General features: G+C 43.0%; 1 protein-coding gene across 4 annotated transcripts in view; it reads right to left on the reverse strand.

The window, feature by feature from the left end:
* Positions 1 to 20,811, reverse strand: part of Pcsk6 (proprotein convertase subtilisin/kexin type 6) — a 185,759-nt gene that overhangs the window by 126,235 nt on the left and 38,713 nt on the right. For all 4 annotated transcript variants that reach the window (XM_078051270.1, XM_078051269.1, XM_078051268.1 and 1 more), the window contains exon 2: positions 7,656 to 7,760. In XM_078051270.1, coding sequence (XP_077907396.1) covers positions 7,656 to 7,667 — 12 coding nt within the window. In that variant the 5' untranslated portion in view covers positions 7,668 to 7,760. The remainder of the gene's footprint in view (positions 1 to 7,655; positions 7,761 to 20,811) is intronic.

Here is a 20,811-nt window from a genome sequence, read left to right on the forward strand (position 1 = left end):
GGAGGTTGGGCATCCTGCCTGGGCCTGAGCCTCCAAACTATAAAGAGGGGTGGGATGGTCAGCTCACCTCTGAGAGCCTTTGCTCTCAACAGCCTGTAGGCCTCAATTCCCATCAATACTACTGCCCTGAACAGCTTACTGGGCCAACATTTAAGCACCTAAAGAGCTAAATGAGAAGGTTAAGTGACAAATATAAAGAGAGAAAAAACAGTGCTCCCTGCTAAGTGCCTGTCACCTTACAGTGTGCAAGGTGGTCCTCTTATTGACCGCCGATGGTTAAGGCCCAAATGAATGGAGTGGGAAACTAAGCTGGGACCTCTTATCCCAGGGCCCTTGGTCCCTCAAGGAAGGAGGGACAGGAGTAAGCCTTGAGAAACCTCAGGAACCATATGAAAAATGATGCAGGCATGAGCATATGACTTTGTTTTCCTTCTGGAGACAGACAGAGCCCACAATCTTCATAACTTTTCAAAGGGGCCTGTAGTGGTGAAGGACCACTCTGAACTAATGAGCAAAGCTCATGGAAATAGAAAGGGTTTCCTTTTCATGTGTGAGAAATAGATACTACTGCCATCCTCTTCCTAGAGGGCAGGGGAACTGTGCCATAAACAAGAGGAAGTCGATTAGCACCAATTTCATAAGCACCAGTCTCAATGAGACACTCAAGTCCATCTTTGGCCTTGAACCCTATCACCTTTGGGTGGGAATGAGGGATGCCAGGCTGCTATGGCAAAGCACAGCCAGAACATGGTGAGCCAGGGCAGTGAAAGAACCCCCCAAATAAAAAGATATCCTAGCCGGGTGTGGTGGTGCACTCCCGTAATCCCAGTGACTTAGGAGGCTGAGGCAGGAGGATTGCAAGTTCAAAGCGAGCCTCTGCAAAAGCGAGGCACTAAGCAACTCAGTGAGACCCTGTCTCTAAATAAAATACAAAATAGGGTTAGGGATGTGGCTCAGTGATTGAGTGCCTTGAGTTCAATTCCCAGTTTAATTTAAAAAAAAAAAAAAAAGATAACCTGACTTAGAAATCCACCATCTTCCTCCTCCCATATCAGCAAGGCAAAAGAGAACACAGCTCCCTGCCATTTTCATATCTGCAGCCATAGGCAAAACACTGCATAGACCATTTTCTGAGATCTGTCCAGAAGATCCCTGTGTAACTAGCAAGAGAGATGATGATAGTACTTGTTCTGCTAATTTGGGAAATGGGACAGTGAGTGCCAAAACACTTTGTGAAATTGAAGCTGTTCATTCATTTGTAACTTAGTTCTCATTTTGCTGAGAGGAATCAGGAGGTACCCTTCTTCCCAACGCCTGTCACTGTCCTGCAGTCATGGACAAAAGAAAAGGCAGCCATAGCCCAGTTTCATCTATTGTTTTGAATAACCTCTGTCCCTCCCTAGATATTTGCATGGAAGTCCTAAGCCCCAGTAGCTCAGAATGTGACAGTATTTTCAGACAGTCTCTCTCTCTCTCTCTCTCTCTCTCTCTCTCTCTCTCTCTCTCTCTCTGTCCTGGGTATCAACCCAGGGTATTGCACATGCTAGGCAAGCACTCTACCACTGGGCCACACCCCTCAGCCCCTTGAGATAGTCTTTAAAGAGGTAATTGAGTTAAAATGAGGTCATTAAGGCCAGCCCTAATCCAATCTGACTGGTGTCCTCATAAGAAGAGGAGATTAGGATGCAGATGCACACAAAGGGAAGACTATGTGAGGACACGGCAAGAATGCAACCATCTGCAAAAGACCAGAAGAAACCAACCCTGTAATGCCTTGATATCAGACTTCTGGCCTCCACAGTTAGAAGAGAATAAATTTCTATTGCTTAAGTCACCCAGTCTGTGGCACTTGGCCCCAGCAGCCCTAGCAGAGTAATACACATATGAAGTCAGATACTAGTCAGCATGCCCAATGTCTAGCAATTGTTAGTACTTATTTTAGCTTTAGCAAGTTAGGATAAGGCTTCCTTAATTCTAGATCCCTTTAGAATTTTTGTTGTAAGTTAATCAAGGTAAACAGTTTATATCTAAGATATTTACATAGAAGCTGATAAGCAAACAACAACAGATAAACTTGTATACATGAGCCTAATCTGTGAAAATTGAGATACATTACAATAAACATTTACTAAACATCCATCTCCATCAGATTAGAAAGCTGCTGAACTGATAAAGGAATAAAAACAAATGAGGCATGGCCTTGGCTCTTTAAGAACTTTGTACTATATTGTTAAGAGATGGGCTTGCATGCTTCAAGAATAAAAGATGTTCTAACTCAGCCTGGGATCCTACCTACAAGTCCCCCTCTCTCAGTTATCTACAGACCAGGTCAGTTCACCTTCCCATCGTCTCTCTACGGTTCTGGAATACTGGACACACTCTCCAGTCTGCTGCTCTAAGCCTCCCAGGAACCTTCTGCAGCTCTCCTGCCTGTGCCGTCTGTCACTGACCATCCCAATCACACTGAACTAGTCTTCAGGGTTTCCACCAAACCCTGCTGTGTGCTTCCAATCCAGGGCTAAATCCAGAATATAAACATACAACTGCCAGGAAGAGCAGGCCAAGTCTTAGGACTCTGAGCAGCCTTCCCAGTAGCAGGGATATTGGAGCCGAAAAGGGAGGGTGGGGAAGAGAGAAATGCTGGGGGAAGGTTGGGAGCAGTCTATGCAAAGACTGAATGGAGAGACATGTGAAGTCATTGGAGAAGACCTTAAAGGCTGGTGTCTGGGCTCAGGGGGCCACTGGGGCCCAGACCCAGGAGGGTCTGGGAGGGAGGGATCCCTTGGAAACCTGAAGAGGAGATAGGTGGGGGGAGTGAGGATGCCCACAAGAGGCCCATGAAAAGGACCATGCAGTGATCTAAGGGGAGGGGGGAGGGCTGCAGGCTCCTCCTACAGAATGCAGAGGAATGCTTCTGAGTCAGAGGTAGCATCAGAGATGAGGACCTGAGTGCTGGAAATGTTGACTTTGAGGTGTCAGTATAGAGTGCGCAGGTGCAATAATAAAACAGTCTTTTAAGGTATATTTTAAAATTCAACCTTTTTACAATTCAGAGGAATCATGCCACTAGAACCATTGGGTTGTGCCAAAAAATATGGAAACATGGCTCATCCTTGTCTTCTGCATGGTCCAGAGGGGACTGCCAGGTAGGATGGCCTGCGTTCTCTCCTTCCCCATGTGTGAGACCCATCCTGGGCAGAAGCCTGCTCCCACTCCCAGCCCATGACACAGTTCATCAACTCCTGAGACCAATTTGGTCACTTACTGCCTATGTGTTGTTATTTGCCAGGAACTTTTTGTTTGTTTGCACTTTGAATGGCTCTAGCACACAAAACTGTCAGATAAAATTCCATCTGTGGTTAATGGAAAGATCTGCTTAAACGTTGCATCACTTCTGGAAAGAAACCTGAGCTCTGATTAAACTCTGGGGGCAAAGTCCCATCCTACAAAACAGAATGCCTACTCCTGTCCTTGAAATTGGTTTTTGCAACTTTGGTACATTTAAGTACTAAAACGAAGAATCAAACTGAAGGCTCCCAGTGCCCAGGAAGGAGCCACCGAGGGCCTCCCTAACAGTATCTTTATCCTTCCATTTCCGTCATCCATCTGGCTGAAAACTGAAGGGAAGGAAAGGGCTGAACTCGAGTCATCACGCTAAAATGTAAGGTTTGGAAGACACAGGCAGCAACGTCTAACTATAAGCCAGCTTGGAATGGAATCAGAACAAGTAATTTAAAAAAAATTTGTGAATCCTTTCAGCTATTGGCTGATGCGCCTGTAACATCCACCCTTCTCCAGACTTTTGGCAAAAGAACAAGTTAAAAACAAATGCTTTCAGTTTGCTTAAATGACAGCCCTTGGAAAAACCCAGTGACTGATACTGCACGCTGAGAACACTTGGTCTGTTCTCTCCAGGATAGGGCTGAGCAACAAAGCAATTTGAGCAAAATGGCCCTTTTCAAAGATGGCTAAAAAAAAAAAAAAAAAAATCAAGTAAAGGTAATTAAAAATGTAAGGAAATCGATTGAACAATGCTAGCACAGGGTCATGAAAAAAGATGCTTAATAAGTATGTGAGTGTGTGTGTGTGTGTGTGACTGAAGAAGCAAGTCCTGCTATGGCCTGCCCTTGCTGTGTGTTTTGTTTTGTTGTAACCCATGTATACTCTATCAGATTTTATTTGATGTTGGGGTGGACTATAAATTCTATCACTTATCAAACACTTTTATACAATAGAGACTGGAGCTAATTAAAATAAAATACCATCTGTATTCGATTGAACTTTATCCTAAGCCCTATAACATTCATTTCCAGTTTGGTCATTCCAACACAATGGTAACTTTGCATTCCAATGTCTTAATAATAATAAATCATCTTTTCCTTTTGCTAATAATATTAATTACACAACTCTCCAGATGTTAAGGTGTCGAAAAAAGGCTCTTCCAATGTAGGAGGATGGTTCAGATGCACTGCAGTGAAAGATAACACTAAATACTTACACAAAACAGCTAATTTCACCAAATATTTAATTGGAATGACTAGGCAAAGTAAATATTCATCAGACTGACAGCTAATTGATTCGGTTTGCCTTAAAACTGGACTAATGTAAACAGAAGTATTTCTGAATTCATAATTGGTTCAGATGTCTATATGCTTTCCCTGGGGCTAGAACTTTAATTGGAACTGTGGGAGACAATCAGCCAATCACGTGGAGGGTGCAGGCAGGACTGGGATGGTCAGGCTATTTACCTTTTCTCTCTTCTTTATTGGCATGATGCTTTGATAGCAACCCTGCCAGAAGCTTATTAAGAAACTCTGTGAAAAGGGATTTTTATTCGAAAAAATTTAACTGCCAGAACCTTTGCCTAACAAGTCTATCCTTCCTTCTGTTTCCTTCAAGGGCCCAGATGATTACTGGGAATACTTTGCCCTCAGACTCAAACTGGATGCAGAACTTTAGACCCACCTAAAATGAATCAACAGAGCAGCTCAGACACTGCAGAGGGAGGAATGACTGAGGCACTTGAGCCCTCTGTGAAACCTGTCTCCACCACCGACATGAATTACATATGCACAAGTCTCCTGTCCCACATTTTGCTGTGGGCTCGCCATTGAAGAGACCAGCTGGGCAACTCTGCACTCCACATCAATATTCACAGGTTAATATTTTTGGAAGGAAGGGAAGAACCACTAAGTTGAATACCATTAAAGTTATAAAATTTAGCCACCAAAAATAGAGGATATAGAAAAGCTACAGATTAAGGCTCCTATTTTGACTCTGCCTCCAGTTTAACAGTTGGGAATCAGCTTATCTTGGAAGCACCCATGGGGACCTAGAAATCCACTGCCTTGGTTTCTTTGCAGAGTGCACCTATGCAGGAGGCTTCCTGCATGCAAACAGCATGCCCTTTATAGTAACACTGTGTGTGGTAGCAATTTAACAGCTCCAAAGACTTCAGATGATGAAAGGAGCATGTTGTCTTCACAGGACAGATGGACTGCTTGCTTAAAGTGGGGCAATGCCACAACTCTTTCCTAGCTTAGGATTTTCTCCAAGATGACAGATGATAGGCCACTTTCAACCTCACAAAATCCATACTACAGTCTACCTTTTCCTTACTACAGTCTGCACAGAGTACCCATGCTGCTGTTTTTCCTATTAATGTATTCATCAGGTCTGCTTGTCCTTCCCCAGTTGCCCTACTCCGGGGATATGAGAAACTACACTCTGGCTTTGCTTCCTAGTGAGAGAAAGTATACTTGTCTCTTTGAAAATCATTCCTTCACTTTCCATGGTGTGAGTGCAAGTAGATATAATCATACCCCCTGTCATTAGGAGAGATGATGTATATCAAAGTGCCCATGCACACAGGAATCCCTTAATAAACATTAAATTCCTTTCCTTGCTATGAAGGAATAATGAGGTTTGCAGAATGTTTTATACCTATCTCTATTTATTCACCTATCTATCCATCCATCCACCCACTCATCCATCTGTCCGCCAGTCTGTCCATCTATCCATGCATGTATCCATCCATCTACAAAATGAATTCAGAAATGCATTTAAGACATGTCTACCTTTTCACAGCCCATTTACAGGATTGAGCTTCATGGTGACCACTTCTTCATGTGCTTCAAACCAGAACTCTTCAGAGAGAGATGTCCCAGAGAAGGGTAATTCAGTACAGTGCCAGGGATAAACCACCTCTCCCCCTCCCCCAGCTCTGTCAACACAGAAGAAGCCATGCTTGTCAGGGGTGTGGTTTGGGGCAACACGGAGAAACCATTCTTCCATGGAACATTTATTATAAATGTTCTCTGGGACTGTGGAAATAATTTTGTATACTAGCTAGGAGCCCAGACTAGCATGAAGCACATCGCTTTTAAGAAAAGATGATTTCCATATTTAAACTATGGTTTATCAACCATAGCCACATTTCTTTCTCGGTACTGTTACTGCTTCTCACAAGAACCTTGTTTTCCTTCCTAGTACTCATTGCCCCATGATTCATCACATCTTTTTCTATTTCTTGCCTTACTTTCAGTCAGCCCTCGACCAGCTCCATGGGCCTTACCAGAGGACAGGGATTTCAAAAATGCCTGTTGAATAAATGAACTCATCAAAGGTTCACTTGGCCATCTTAAAATTTTAAACTTACCAGGTATCTATTGACTGATATTTGTCAAATATTGACTTTATACAGAAAGGTAGTATAATTAACCACCCCCAATAAATAGCCCCTTTTCAAATCATATTAGTTTTATCTCAAACACAGATCACATAATTTTTTAAAAAAAAATAACACGTTTATTTTATTTATTTATTTTTATTGTGGTGCTGAAGATCGAATCCACGGCTTCGCTCATGCTAGATGCACACTCTACCGCTGAGCCACAACCCCAGCCCAGACATAAATATTTATTTAAATATTTATTTTTTAGTCGGACACAATATTTTATTTATTTTTATGTGGTGCTGAGGATTGAACCCAGGGCCTTGCCCATTCTAGGCAAGTGCTCTACGGCTGACCCACAACCCCAGACCATCACATAAATTTTAAGGAAAAAAAAAAGTTAAACTTATTATTAAACTATTTTAAAATTCATAATAACCATTATGATATGTGCCAATGACAATCACAAAAACATTAATCTGTCTAATTTCTAATTTTATGATTAAAATACCTGCTCAAATTGCTTAGTGGCTTTGCTTTACGGATACAATTTACATATGCATCTCTTGTAATTATTGTGTATTTGTTGATTTTTAAAATATTAAGAGATCTACCCTCACGTGAATGTTGCTTCCAATTAAATAATTTATATTCTATTTTTCCAATTAAATAATTTAGATTCTTTTCCCTCTTCCAGTACTGGGGATTGAGCCCAGAGCTTGATGCATGTGAAGCAATTGTTCTTCCACTGAGCTACACTCTCAGTCTAAGAATTTATATTCTCAAAGCCTGACAAGGAACCCTCTTTTTTGGAGCATTTAAAATGGTTTGATAAGTTGCTACACTCTGCCTTGTTTCATTTAAAGGAGATATGGAAAACTAACACCTATCTAGAGTGACATTACAATGCAGACTCAGTTATTTTTAGGACTGCAGACCCGAACACTCTTGTCCTTAGGAAAAGTATCCTGCCCGTGTGTACCTGGGGGTCCATTCTGAGGAAGGTATGAGGGCCTCTGCTACTCAACGTTGATCTTTTAAAGGTTTTACTGTGATAAAAATGGTAGTAATCTTCCAGGTTTCCAATCTGCAAAACAAGAAGCAAGATATCATCCATTAATATTGTCTTACAAACAGCTTCAAAACTCTTCCTTCCCATAAAGCCCTTCCCCTTAAGAGAGAGGCTTATTCTGTTCCCAGAAGAAACAGACCACCCCTTATTGTGCTACCTACCTATATCTCTGGCACACAGTCAGTGTTTATGGAACCGGAAAGTGGGTTTATATAGTTCTTTTTAGATAAACAACCCAAGTAACTTCCAATGAAGCACATACTCCATCAAATCTTGTGGTAGGTTAATATCGTTTAAAGTTTGTACTATCTTTGCCAAGATTTTTAGACATGAATTAGTGTTCATTTCGGGTCAAGCATCCCTGAAGTAGCTAAGTTAGTGTCAAGTCAGGTCTACACCAAAATATTCATTATAAACAAACTCCATCCTCTCCTCCACCCCATGGGTAAACTGAAATATCTAAGAATGAACACTCACTCTCAAATGCAACAAGAAAGCCAAAGAAAACACCATCATCTACTCTGGGATTGTGAAAAGCTCGGATGAGAACATCCAAACCCTTGGGGTGTCCCAATTTTCTGCCAGGGGCAGTTTTTCAGGACAGATTTCAGCTTGAGGGCTGGCTGGAACCAAGAAAAGCCAGGTGGCCCAAACCCTGGTCTTGGAGAGGCTCTGACCCTCGATGGCCCTCCCAGCAGTGCAAACTTGCCCTCACGTCAGATGACCCTGAAGTGTGGACATCATTCTCAGAGGCCTGCTCCTTGTTCTAACTTTCACTGGTTGAAGAAAACTGCTAGTGAGTCACTGTCCTCGAAGGAAGAGCTTTTAAAACAAAGATGGATTGAATTTCACCTAGACTCTCATGTTGCCCTTCTCAGGTGAAATCATCCTCATTTGTTTTCTATCTTCTGATTAAAGGAGCAATTTAAGACAATGGTAGTTCCCTGTTGTCCCTGTTTTCACTTCCTGAGGCTTCAGTTACCTGCAGTTAACTGGGGTCTGAAAAAAATTAAATGGAAAATTCTAGAAATAAATAATTCATGTTTTATAGTATATTGGTATAATTGTTCTATTTATTACTAGCTGTTGTTGTTAATCTCTGATGGTGCCTAATTTATAAATTAAACTTTATCACAAGAGTATGTATGTTTAAGAAAAACAGTATGTGTTTATACATCTGTGTGTGCATATATATATACATGTATACATGCACACATATTCACAAAATACTATTGGCATAATATACTATATATTTTACATATATAAAATATACAAATACATAGACATTATATATAGTACATATGTATACTATCAACATAGTATATACATGTGTCTGTATATATGTGTATTTATACATATATATATATACATGCATATACACTATTAGCAATTTCAGGCATTCTTGGAAGGTCCTCTACAGACAGGAGGACCTACTGTGATTGTGCTCTCCAGTGGTTTATATGTAAATGATCACAAACATGGGTTTCACTCAGATAAGCCTGGTTTAAAACCCTTCCTACTATTAGCCACATGACCTTGGACAAGGCCATTCACCCCTGTGAATTTCAACTCAATATGAGTAAAATGGGAATAAAACTACTTAACCCTTGGACTTACTTGGGTAGGACTAAAGTCTACCCAAAACACAGCACCCAACTGGCTGCCCCAATGTCACTCACAGTCATTCTGTTTGCCTGGACCTGACCCCAATAAAGCTGAGTGGCCCAAGCAGAGGCCCGGAGTTACTTGGATGCTGTAAGTGGCGAATTCCATTTCTATGCACAAGAAGACAAAGCAGATATGCAAGAGAGAACCTGCTAGCCTTTCTTTCTTTTTTTTTTTTTTTTTTTAACCACCTGTCAGCTCTCCTTTCCAGCAATCCTGGCAGTCTGGCTACCTCTTATACTTGGCATTAGGTGATATCCCTTTGATTTTCCAATAAAGAACTTCTTTTCTCACTTGAGCTTGTTCTGGTGTGTTTCTGTTGCTTATAACCATAGAACATCAAGTATTATGAAAGTCATGCTGATCCAAGTAGGTATTATCTACAGTGCTTTGTTTAGTGCCTAGAGCCTAGAGGGCACTCAGCAAGTGGTGGCTGGCTCTGGGAGCTGGAATTCTCTAATTCCTCTCCAAGGCTCCTCTATTCCCTCTCAGATCAAATCTGGGTCTGCACCTAACTTGACCCCTTTCTGCTGACTGACCTCAGCTTATCCTCTCAGAGTCTTCCTTCATGAGATTAATAAAAACCATCTTGCAGGTTGATTGCTTCAAAATTTAAATGAAATAAAATTCAGCAGAGCCCCCAGCAGGTAGTAAGCATTTGATGTATCCTTTCCTGTGATTCTGATTCTCAGTTCATTTTCTACCTCAATACATTGTTCTACCATCATAAACCTCACTCTTTCTGTCCTATTTTACACATCAGCACTTCTTTTTATCCTCCCACAGGTAAGTCAAGTCCCCTTGCTTCTTCCTTCTTCAATGAATTGTTACATGCATCCAGAGACTTCTCCTGAAGTGTGAGACCTGCTCTTCAGCAACAGGCAATCAGGGAGCCTCAATCTATAGCACTATTTAATCAACATGTTTGCTTATAAGTGGCCACCATCCCTGGGAGGTGTTACATAATTTTTGGTTCTTTTAAATGTGGTCATTGAAGTCAAATCCCATTTGGGGACATAGAGAAACTATGAATTTAGTAAAATTCACTGGCAAAGGAATGGATTAATTGCAGAGCTGCTGACCCTCAGTAGGCCCATGGTAGAGAGGTTCTGGAAGCCATTCAGGGCAGTGGACTCTGGGCAGCTAAGCCAGGCCAGGGGTAGCCTCCCCTTGAGGAAAGTTCCAAGACCCTCTAGCCCCCTGCCTCTGGACCACCGTGATCATCCTTAGCAAAGCTGTACCAAAGGGTACAGCTGATGAAAGTTGTTCTCTCAGAGCAAAGCAGGAAAGGAACAGATGGTCCCCACTGGGTAACCAGAAAAACTGTCTCTGGGGGTAGCAGTACCAGTGCCACATCTGTTTGGAGACTTACGTCCAGTTTGGCAAGAGAGTTGAGGGCCTGGGGAGGGTGAATCTCACTGCAGGAAAAAAAAAGAACACCAGCCAAAGCCACACCCCTGACCTTGCAAAGCCAGCTGCAGAAGAGGCTGGAATCTGATTACTCTGGTGGAATCATACATTTGTCTTTTCCTGCCTGGCTTATTTCACTTGGCGCTCACATCTTCGAGATCCATCTACATTGTAGCATGTGTCAGAATTTCCTGTCTTTTCAAGGCTGAAGAATATTTCATTATATGGATAGGGCTACCCGAAAATGGAGCCACAGCTCTGTGGAAAAAGATGGCCCCAGGTTACAGATGGGGAGACTGAAGCCAGGGAGGGTAAACCCAACTTCACACTGTAGAGCTTAGAAGTTCTGAACCAACAACCTCCCCATGTGACAACCTTTGACACCAAATGACATAAAGACAAACAAAGCAGGGTTCGAGCTGCTGCTTCCCTTTTGGTATACTTTCAGCATCAAACTGACAGAGGCTGGAATACTCATAAGAATACTATAGTCCATGCTGTCCAACAGGGCATGATATTCTAAGAGCCTCACTGGATGCCTGAGACCACAGATAGCACCAACCCCACATATACTGTGTTTTTTCCTATACACACATACATACGATAAAATTTAACTCATAAATTAGGCACAGTAAGAGATTAACAAAATTGAATAATTGCAATGATATGCTATAATAAAAGTCACTTAAAACTTATGAATTATTTATTTCTGAAAATTTCCATTTAATATTATTAAACTGAGGTTGGCTGAAAATAAAACACCAGAGAAGAGGAGAGTACTATAGACAAAAAGGTGGGAATGTACAAACATTTTAAAAATTCAAGGTGATTTTCTAAAGAAACAAATGTTCTTGTGTGTGTGTGTATGTGTGTGTAAGTACGCGCACATGTGCGTGAGTGTGATTCTGAAGATTGAACCTAGAGCCTTGCACATAAACACCCACAGAGCTACACATCCAGTCCAGATATATTCTGATTTTTGTTTGATATTTACATTGATATTACAGCAGTCACTCTCCTAAGCTGGGTTGCCTTGCTGTCCTGGGATGCTGTTTCTCCTGATATGGGGTCTATGCCAGGCATTGGCTCTGCTCCCACAGATGCTGGTCGCAGGCTCTGTGTGCCACTTCTCAAGCCAGCGTCTGAGAAGCCTGCCTCTCTGCACAGAGAACACTACCTTCAGGAATACTGCTGTCTGCAAGGCTGTGCCTTCCTCCTCTTCCTTCTCCAGGGGAATAGGAGAAACTACCCTATCATCCCGGGCAGGCTTCCTGTCCTGCTCAGCTCTGCACCCTTCCCAGGACTCCATCTGCTCTTCATCAATGAATCTGACCACTGGCTGCAGGCATTGTTTTTTAAGATCCAACATAAAATTTCAATATGTTCCTCTTCTCTTTCTTGCCCATGATATTTGCATTCATGGAAGCCAGTCTGAGTACACCATCCAAGAAAATAAACCATTTGCTGAATATTGAATGATCATGTCTCTCTTCAATAATGATAAGTAACTACACATATTAGAATATAAAATCGGTAACATCATTAATATGTCACTTAAAACATTGCTAAATGTTCTCAACAGAACACTGGAAGAAATGAGATTGAAGGACCCACATTGAGGAGAGTTAGATGTAGTTTAATTCTCTTTAACAGGACCCTCTATTAGATACCCTTTAAAAAAACCTAGATAATTTAGGGTGTGGAGTTAATAGGAAACAATAATCTCCCCCAAACTTCTGTCTCCAACTGGAGTTCCCCAACTTTAGCAGAATACTCCCAGCTCAGTAAAACTTTCCCCTAGTGTTCCTGGCTCAGTCGGCAAGCACTGAGCATATGCCTACCCTAGGCAGCAAGCTTCACATTCAGATGAATTAACACTCCTGGAGCTGGATGTTAGGCTTATTCTCATCTTGCAGATGGGGAAACTGAGGCACAGAGCAAAAAAGTAACTTGTTCCAGATCACACATCATGACAATAGCACAGCCAGGCTTCTTAACCATCAACCCTCTACCTCTTAGCACAGTGAAAGCCAGTCTTTGCTGTGGAGGATTCCAAGCACTTGGTCCTTGTCCTCAGCAGCAGGTTCTTTCACACAGAGCCAAACACCTCAGCAAGCGTTCACTCTTTCATTCCATTAAAAAGATGACGGGAGATATGTGCACTGTTCCATGTATTACGTTCCACGATGACTGTATATATGCATGTGGGTGAGCAAGGGTCACATATATACATGTACATATTCTGCTGTGTGGGTGTGTATGTATATGAATGTGTGCATGTTTATGTATATATGTACACATATGCACACGTGCAGTCATGTATCACTAAAAGACAAAGACTCATTCTTAGAAATGTTTTGTTAGGTGATTTGTTGTTGGAATATCACAGGGTGCACTTACACAAACTAATGGTTTAAGCCAATCACTTGACATGGCCTCTGGATGCCATCTGGAGACGCGATAAACACGAGATGTCTGAGGCTGCTGCTGGATCAGTGCCACACACAGTTTGTAGCGCTTTCTTTTTTCTTTATAAGTAGAGAAATATATTCTAAAATAATAAAACATTTAGAACAGTAGATAACCAGGAACAATGTTGCTTACTATTATTAAACATTATGCTCTGCACATAGCTATATGCGCTATACTTTCACATATCTGGCAGTGAGGTAGGCTAGCCTATACCAGAATCACCACAAACATGTGGGTAATGCATTGCTCTAGGATTTTAGGACAGCTATATCACAAGGTGGGAAGGATTTTAAAGATTCCATTAAATCTCATGGGACCACCTTTACATATGTGGGCCATCGTTATCCAAAACATCATTGTGCAGCATGTAAGTATTCAGATGTTTGTGTCTCTCTGTCTGTGAATCTTTTGTGTGTAGAGACACACATGTACATATGCTCAGGTATTTGTATGTATAGGAATGTGCAAGTGTTACATATATACATATTTATGTGTACCTGAGTATGTATATATACAGATGTGAGCATATGTGTATTTATGTATGTATATGCATATAATGCACATGTTGAGGTCTGTACGGGTGTTTATGCAAGGTTCATAAACAAATGGCTCTAAAACACAACCAGATGAGTTCTTGATGTTCCCAAGGCCTCCACATCTGAATAAGCCTCTGGGGCTACTGCCAGTGGGCCTAATTCAGAACTCCTGGTGGTTCCCCACCTTGGTGTACATTAGAACCACCCAAGCAGCTCAAGCCAACCCACCATGGGCTGGACCTGACCCCAGAAGGGGGCTCTGGCTGTAGAAGGCTGGGCTGCACTGGGCATGTGAATTCTGAAGCCTCTCTCCAGGAGAAGCCAAGCCCTTCCCAGGGAGCTGTGCCTCCCTTCCTACTGGCCAATCCCCACAGATCTCTCACGCTCAGCATGTATAAGCAATTCTGCACAGACTTGTGAGTCCCACGCACACTGCACTGTAATGGCTGAGCCCTTTGAGCCATACCCAACCCCATCTCTGTCCCTGGCTCCTAACAGAGCTCTGGGGTAAGCACAGGACTCCCACCCAAACTAGGGCAGCCACCAACCTGTTTCCCTACTCCCAATCTGTTCCTCCTCCTAAGTCTTAGTGGAAGGTACCACTAAACACTTCCAAAGTGATTTCCTAAATGGTTTCTAAAACTGATCCATCCATTGCCACCCATTCCCCCCAGTGCTGACCGCCCCTTGTCTCTACAGGCCTCTTAGGACTGTTGGCACCAGATTTCCTTCTTCTCAGAGGACAGAATCAGAGTCATTCACAGGCACATGAAGGGGTCTCCACAATGGGGCCAGGTCACCACTCCAGCTGCAGGCTTGGCCCCTGCCCACATCACCTCTGTCCTGTAGTGACACTACTGAATGTGAGGGGCTCTGCCCTAACTGCTGGTTCCCTCATACTGAAAAGACTAACTCCCACTCTCTTTTCAACCTTCACCTCAGTGTCACTACCCCCATGAAGTCCTTCCAGGAGGAGTGAGTCTGCCCTCATGTGACTATCACACCCTTTGCCATTCCTTCCCTCCACCATACGCTCCTCAAAGGCAGAAACTGTGTCATCTGTCATTCCTCGGGGCCTCTGCTAAATAGGAAGAGCTCAAATACTAGTGAAATGATTAGAATTCCAGCTCCAAATGACAGCCGATAGACACAGGTGAAGTGTCTTCCCCATTCCACCTACATAGAGCTAGTTGTCCAGCAAGGCCCGAGTTTCCAGAGGCAGCTGACCTGCACCTCAGTGCCTCCCAGGCACTGCTGTCTTGCTTTCGGGCGCTCTTCTGGGCCCCTCCTTAGACAGTCCTGAGGCTAGACTGCACCATGCAGTGGAATCAAGGAGATCACCTATAGCAGTGCGACCTGGGCAAGACCCCCATTGGCCTCTCTACTCAGAAGACAAGAGGCAGGCAATGCATAAATTGAGATTCCACTCAAGTGGCTTACAGTCTTTATTCACGGTGAGCACACCCAGCAGATCCTCCAGAGGAGGACTCTACTGGCCTCAGGTAGGTTGAGCACAGCTTGCAAAGCCAAATCCCGAGGGGCAGAAGCCAAGTGTGAGAAGTTTACAGGAAGAGCCTCTCCTGTCATTTTTTTTAATACAAGCTTCACATTCCCTTACTGCTTCTATAAGGCAGGTAGAGGATCTGACGGATCTCAGTGGGTGCTGTCAGCCCAGACTCTCCCTGCCTTCTTGAAGGAGGAGATGAAGACTTGGCATTATTTGAAAAAAAAAAAAAAAAGGAGGAGGACAATTCCGTCTAATTTACCATGTCTGATTTGCAGCAAAGCCACTGCTGAGCACACTGAGTCTACCTCAAATATCATTAGATCATTCCAAAGGTCCACCCGCCCACTTAGCTCTCCAATGGACATGACTGCAGACACAGGCGCACGTCTGTCAGCCTGCAAGCCAGCAAGCTGGCTCTGGGGGGAGGTGTGGACTAAATGCACACTTTGGTCAGTCCACCAAACACCACCCCATCTTTCCAGGCCAGTGCAGCTCAATCCTGCCTCAGGGGAACAGCTGATAAGCAGCCAGGGAATGTCACAATTCAAGGTCTCAAAAATGAATGGGCCATAGATGAGGCTTCTGACTTTGCAAAAAAAAAAAACTATTCACTTTATCACTCCTAAAGCCTGCCCTTGGCTGGAAACAGATGTTCCAAGCCCTGGCCACTCTGCAGCTGCAGTGTGCCGGCTTCTGGAGCTGCTTGTTTCTTTGGGGCCAGCATCTTCTGAGGGCCTTGGCTTCCTGGAAGAGTCAATGTCTAAAGTCATGGTCGTCTGAGTTCAGTTATATAATGCTATTGATCCCAGTTGGTCTGCTTAAGAAAAACAAAACTAATTAGAGCCCATAAAAACCTACACACCAAATTAATTCTGTATTGCTCTGGTGACTTCCGCCTGAAAAAAAGTTATAAATATAGATGGCCACCGAACCTATATTTAGCCAGCACTGGGTTACCTGGTATTTATAATTAAGGAAGCTCAGAGACAGAGGGGGAGAGAATGGACATTTTGTTGTTTTTTTTTTTAAAAAGCACTTTTAAAAAACTGCTTCCCATTTTCGGGCACATATACACATAACAGCATTCTGTTATGGCAGTAATTACAATCCTGACCCAAGTCAAGATTATTGCATAATTTCCTAGTCCCCTAAAATTACTTTCTTCAACATGCATCCACCCAAACTGTGCAATTAAGCTATTCAATTTCCTACAAATTCCTCAAAAAATCATTAATTTTTACTAAGCAGACTTCATTTTCTCTTCCCTTAAGTTTCCAAAGCAAAGGATCTGGCTTCTGATGAGAACCTTCAATGTAGGAACTCGGTCTTTGCCTATAATTTTACTGTCCACATAGCTGTCTGAAAAATCCTACCATCTTTACTTTGAAGATTTTCATTTAAAACTGTTTACTAGCTAAAGTTTCATTAGGGCTCAGGGAGAGATTTCTTTATCGCTATCTGGAATCAGTCTTTTTACCAGATTGTTAATTCCAGTGCCCCTTTAGTATTTATTTTTGTTATGTTTCGATTTTAAAATAAAGTGTAAAAATCTTCCTCTTCCTGAAAAATCCCATCCAAGGCTCTCTAAGGGGCAGAATGCGGCATGTGTGGGGAGGGGACAAGAGAGAGACCTAAGCAGCCCAGAGCAAGGCACTGCTGGATCCCAGCAGGTGACGAAGGAGTCCATGCTGGGGGGTGGGATCCAATAGGATTCATGGGAGAGAGCAGCCCACCTGGGTATGAGAGTCCAAGCAGGTGAGGAGGATGTCTAGCAGGGTAGGTAAGTCAGAGGACATGGCAGATGAGTTGTCCCCAGAGGGACTGATCAAATATGTCAATGCATCAAGAGCAATGGGAGCCAGATCTTTAACTATTGGAGAGGAGAGTGATACACAGAAACACTAGAAAGACCCTATGGTATTGGGATATATGTTTCAATATAGGTGGAGAAATAAAGCATGGGCATGCTTGGTTTGAATAAGTGTCCCCCAAGGGTCCATGTGTTAGTCTCATGCTTAGTCCCCAGCCTGCGGTGCTACTGAGAGGTAGCAGAATATCCAAAAAGTGAAGTCTAGTGGCAGGAAGCTAGGTTACTGGGTTCTAACGTCTTTGAAGGAGATATTAGGGCCCTGGCTACTTCCTCTCTATCTTTTGCTTCCCGGCTGCCATGAGGAGAGCAGCTTCATTCTGCCATGCACTCCCACCATGATGAACCTTATGCTCACCCACCGGCCCAAAGCAACAGGATCCACTGACCGAGGACTGAAACCTTAAAACTATAAACCGAAACAAACCTTTCTTCCTTTTAAGTTCTTTATAGCAAGTGTTTTATCACAGTAACAGGAAGCTAATTATTACAATGTGGGTGTATATAGACACAGATGCGTAATCCCAACTCTCTCCGCTGAGCAGGCATGAGACCAACAAAAGCAACAAACCCACCAATAGCTTAGATTTTGGCTTCTAAATGCTATTTTAATACTAAAAGTTACAGGGCTCCTTGGAGACGTGGCTATTTCAGCATTAGGACAGAGAAAGCACAAGAGGAACCTGTACTATTGTGTTTTAGCAGAAAGCAAGGCCCAAATTCTAGAGACATCAAAAGGTTACAGAACTTATAAACCAGACTGCAGGGTACTCGCTGATCAAACTGGGCACAAGAAAATCATTCTAGTATGCTTTAATTCATTGACCAAAATAAGAAACCCTGAGCACCTACAGATAAAAGTAAAGTAATAATAACCTGAAAGTTTTATAGGAATACATAGCTACTTTTACATAGTTTCAAAGTATCCCTCTATAATATACTTATTAATTCTAAATGCAAAAGGAGAACTTTTCACAGTGCAAATTCTGGTACAAATCATCTGAATCAAGTGATCATCACTAGCAATGGGACAAATTAAATTATGAGCCACCTGGGTTGTAGTCTGGATATGGTTTGTTCCCTCTGAAACTCAGGTTGGAGTTTATTATCCACTATGAAGTAAGAAGAGGGTGGAAATTTAATCCAACTATGGTGTTTAGAGGTGGGTGTGTGAAGGTGATGAGGGATCAATCAGATCAACAGAGTGAAGCCCCCATGATCGAGTCTGTCAGCTTTAGAAGGAGAGACATGGAACACACAAGCCTGCTTTCCTGCCTTCTGCCATTTGATGCCCTGCACCACGTTGGGACTCTACCAGCAGGAAGCCAACCAGGTGCTGACCCTCAACCTTGGACCTCAGAACCTTGAGCCAAAATAAACCTCTTCTCTTCACAATCTACCTAGTCTGTGGCACTGTGATAGTACCAACAGGAAGCCGGCTAAGCCATGGTCAAACACGGTGACAATGAGTGCCACTCTCATGACTTTCCTGTCAGTGTACAACACGCCTGGAGGAGGAGCTTAGAGGAAGAGTGCTTGCCCAGCATGTGAGAGCCTCTGGATTGGATCCCCCAGCAAACCTGATATGTAAAGAGTCAAGGTCATGAAAATCAAGAAAATACTAAGAAATGCTCCAGACCAAAGGACCCTCAACAGAAGTGCCATGCAAAGTCACAAGGGAGCCAGAGGTAAAGGACAAATCAGTCACATTGAGCCTGACTTTAATTGTTGATATTTTGTTCACTGTGGACATTCATTAACTTTAATTTTTAATACTTCATTAGATATTATTTATCTTGATTACCAAATATCTTAGCATTCTCTTATACTGTGTGCCTGAGGCAAATGCAAACCTCATTTATACTAGTGTCTAATCACTAACAAGACCTGCTGACCAAATGTAATCCCTGACTCTAAACAGAATCCTTCCCGGTGGTGAGTCAACTTTTTGTTACTGTAATAAAATACCTGAGAAAATTAACAAGCTATCCAGACCTCCCAACTTACAGAAAGAAAAGGTTTCTCTTGGCTCACGGTTTTAGGAGGCACAAGTCATGATCAGTTGGTCCCCATTGCCTGTGGCGAGGCAACACATGACAGAGTGAAACTACTCACCTCATGGTGTCAAGGAAGCAAAAGAGAGAGATGAAGAGACCAGGGTTCCACAATCCTCGTTGAGGGCATTCTCCAATGACTTAACTTCTATCACCTCCCAGTAATGCCACCCTGGGGACAGAGCCTTCAACACACGGAACTTTGGGAAACATTCACATCTAAACCATAACACCTGTGAGGGACACTGTTGGGCAACTAAGGAAAACGAATTGGGGTGAGGACCAGGGGGTATTAACAGGGCAGTGAAAACGTCCTCATCTCCATGATGGGCTGTGGGGTGCGCAGTTCTGAGTCTATGGAGACAGCTCTTTATTTATGTGAAAGATAATACCAGAGTGGTAGGGCTGATGGGGCCAGGTCAGCAATGTTCTTGCCAATGTCTCAGATAAAGTCTTATACTGTATTTTTAACTTTTCTGTAAGTTTTGAGATTGTTTCAAAAATTCAAAAAAAAATTAAATTGCACCAGAACAAGATATCCAGAACTCCCAGTCCCTTTCCTAATGGAAGTTAAAGAATTTACAGTCTAGAAGATAAAGCTGAATTGGTTAAACTCCTATACCTGTTTGTTCAGAGTATCTTCTTCTAACTAGATGCTCAGATGGGTTCTTAGAATCACATTATTGCTCCTTCCTCTCATCAAGGCAGAACCTATGGAGCCCAGGAATTATGTTGTAGAAGACACAGAAAGAAAATGTTTTTTGTTTTTTTTTTTTTCCCCATAGCAGGTGACCTCTGGAATAGGGATGCTGCTTGAGGCCCCTCACATACCCAGGGGACGGGCTTTCTGCTGCAGGCAGGACAAGTGAGCCCTTCTCAAGGCTGCCCGCTCTGCCGTGGATTTGGGAGTGAGGATGGGTTCAGTCCACCTGTCCCTGCTGCCTGCCCTGTGAGGTCTGCTCTCTTTGGTTGGAATCCCCCCCCATGCAGGAACTCCATAAAGGGGAGGAGGAGGGTCAGTGGAGACTCTGGAAAACTGAGTTGCCAGGAGACATTCAGATTGCATTTGATGTGTCCCTAGCTTTTAGAATTAGCAGCTCATTTTAAATGTTGCCGCTAGTTTGCAGCCTGCCCAAAATGTGCCTTCAGGTTGCTGGAAGTGTGTGGTCCTTGCAATGAGAATCTAGACATCTGGTACAAACTTTCCTATTCCGAGGGGTTCTGCTGTTTATTTTTTTCCTTTTTTTTTCCAGTCCTATTTGGAAAATCTTCCAGGGAAGAGAGGGTCTGGGAAAAGCCCAGATTGTCTTTCAGCAAAGATCATTTCTATCTTGAATGCAGTGAAGTATGTGTGTTGCCTGGGGCACCAGAGGCTGTGCAAGGCACACCTGGGCAAGTGTGTTAGGCTGCTTTTCATCACAGTGGTAGAACTGCCCCACAGAGAAGTTTATTTTGGGCTCATGATTTCAGAGGTCCAGTCGATGGATGGGCAACTCCACTGATCTGGTACCGAGGCAAGGCAGAACAGACAGAGGGGCCAGGGCTGGCCTGTAGT

Source organism: Ictidomys tridecemlineatus, chromosome 5 (assembly GCF_052094955.1).
Source record: "Ictidomys tridecemlineatus isolate mIctTri1 chromosome 5, mIctTri1.hap1, whole genome shotgun sequence".
In the NCBI taxonomy this organism is placed as follows: Eukaryota; Metazoa; Chordata; class Mammalia; order Rodentia; family Sciuridae; genus Ictidomys; species Ictidomys tridecemlineatus.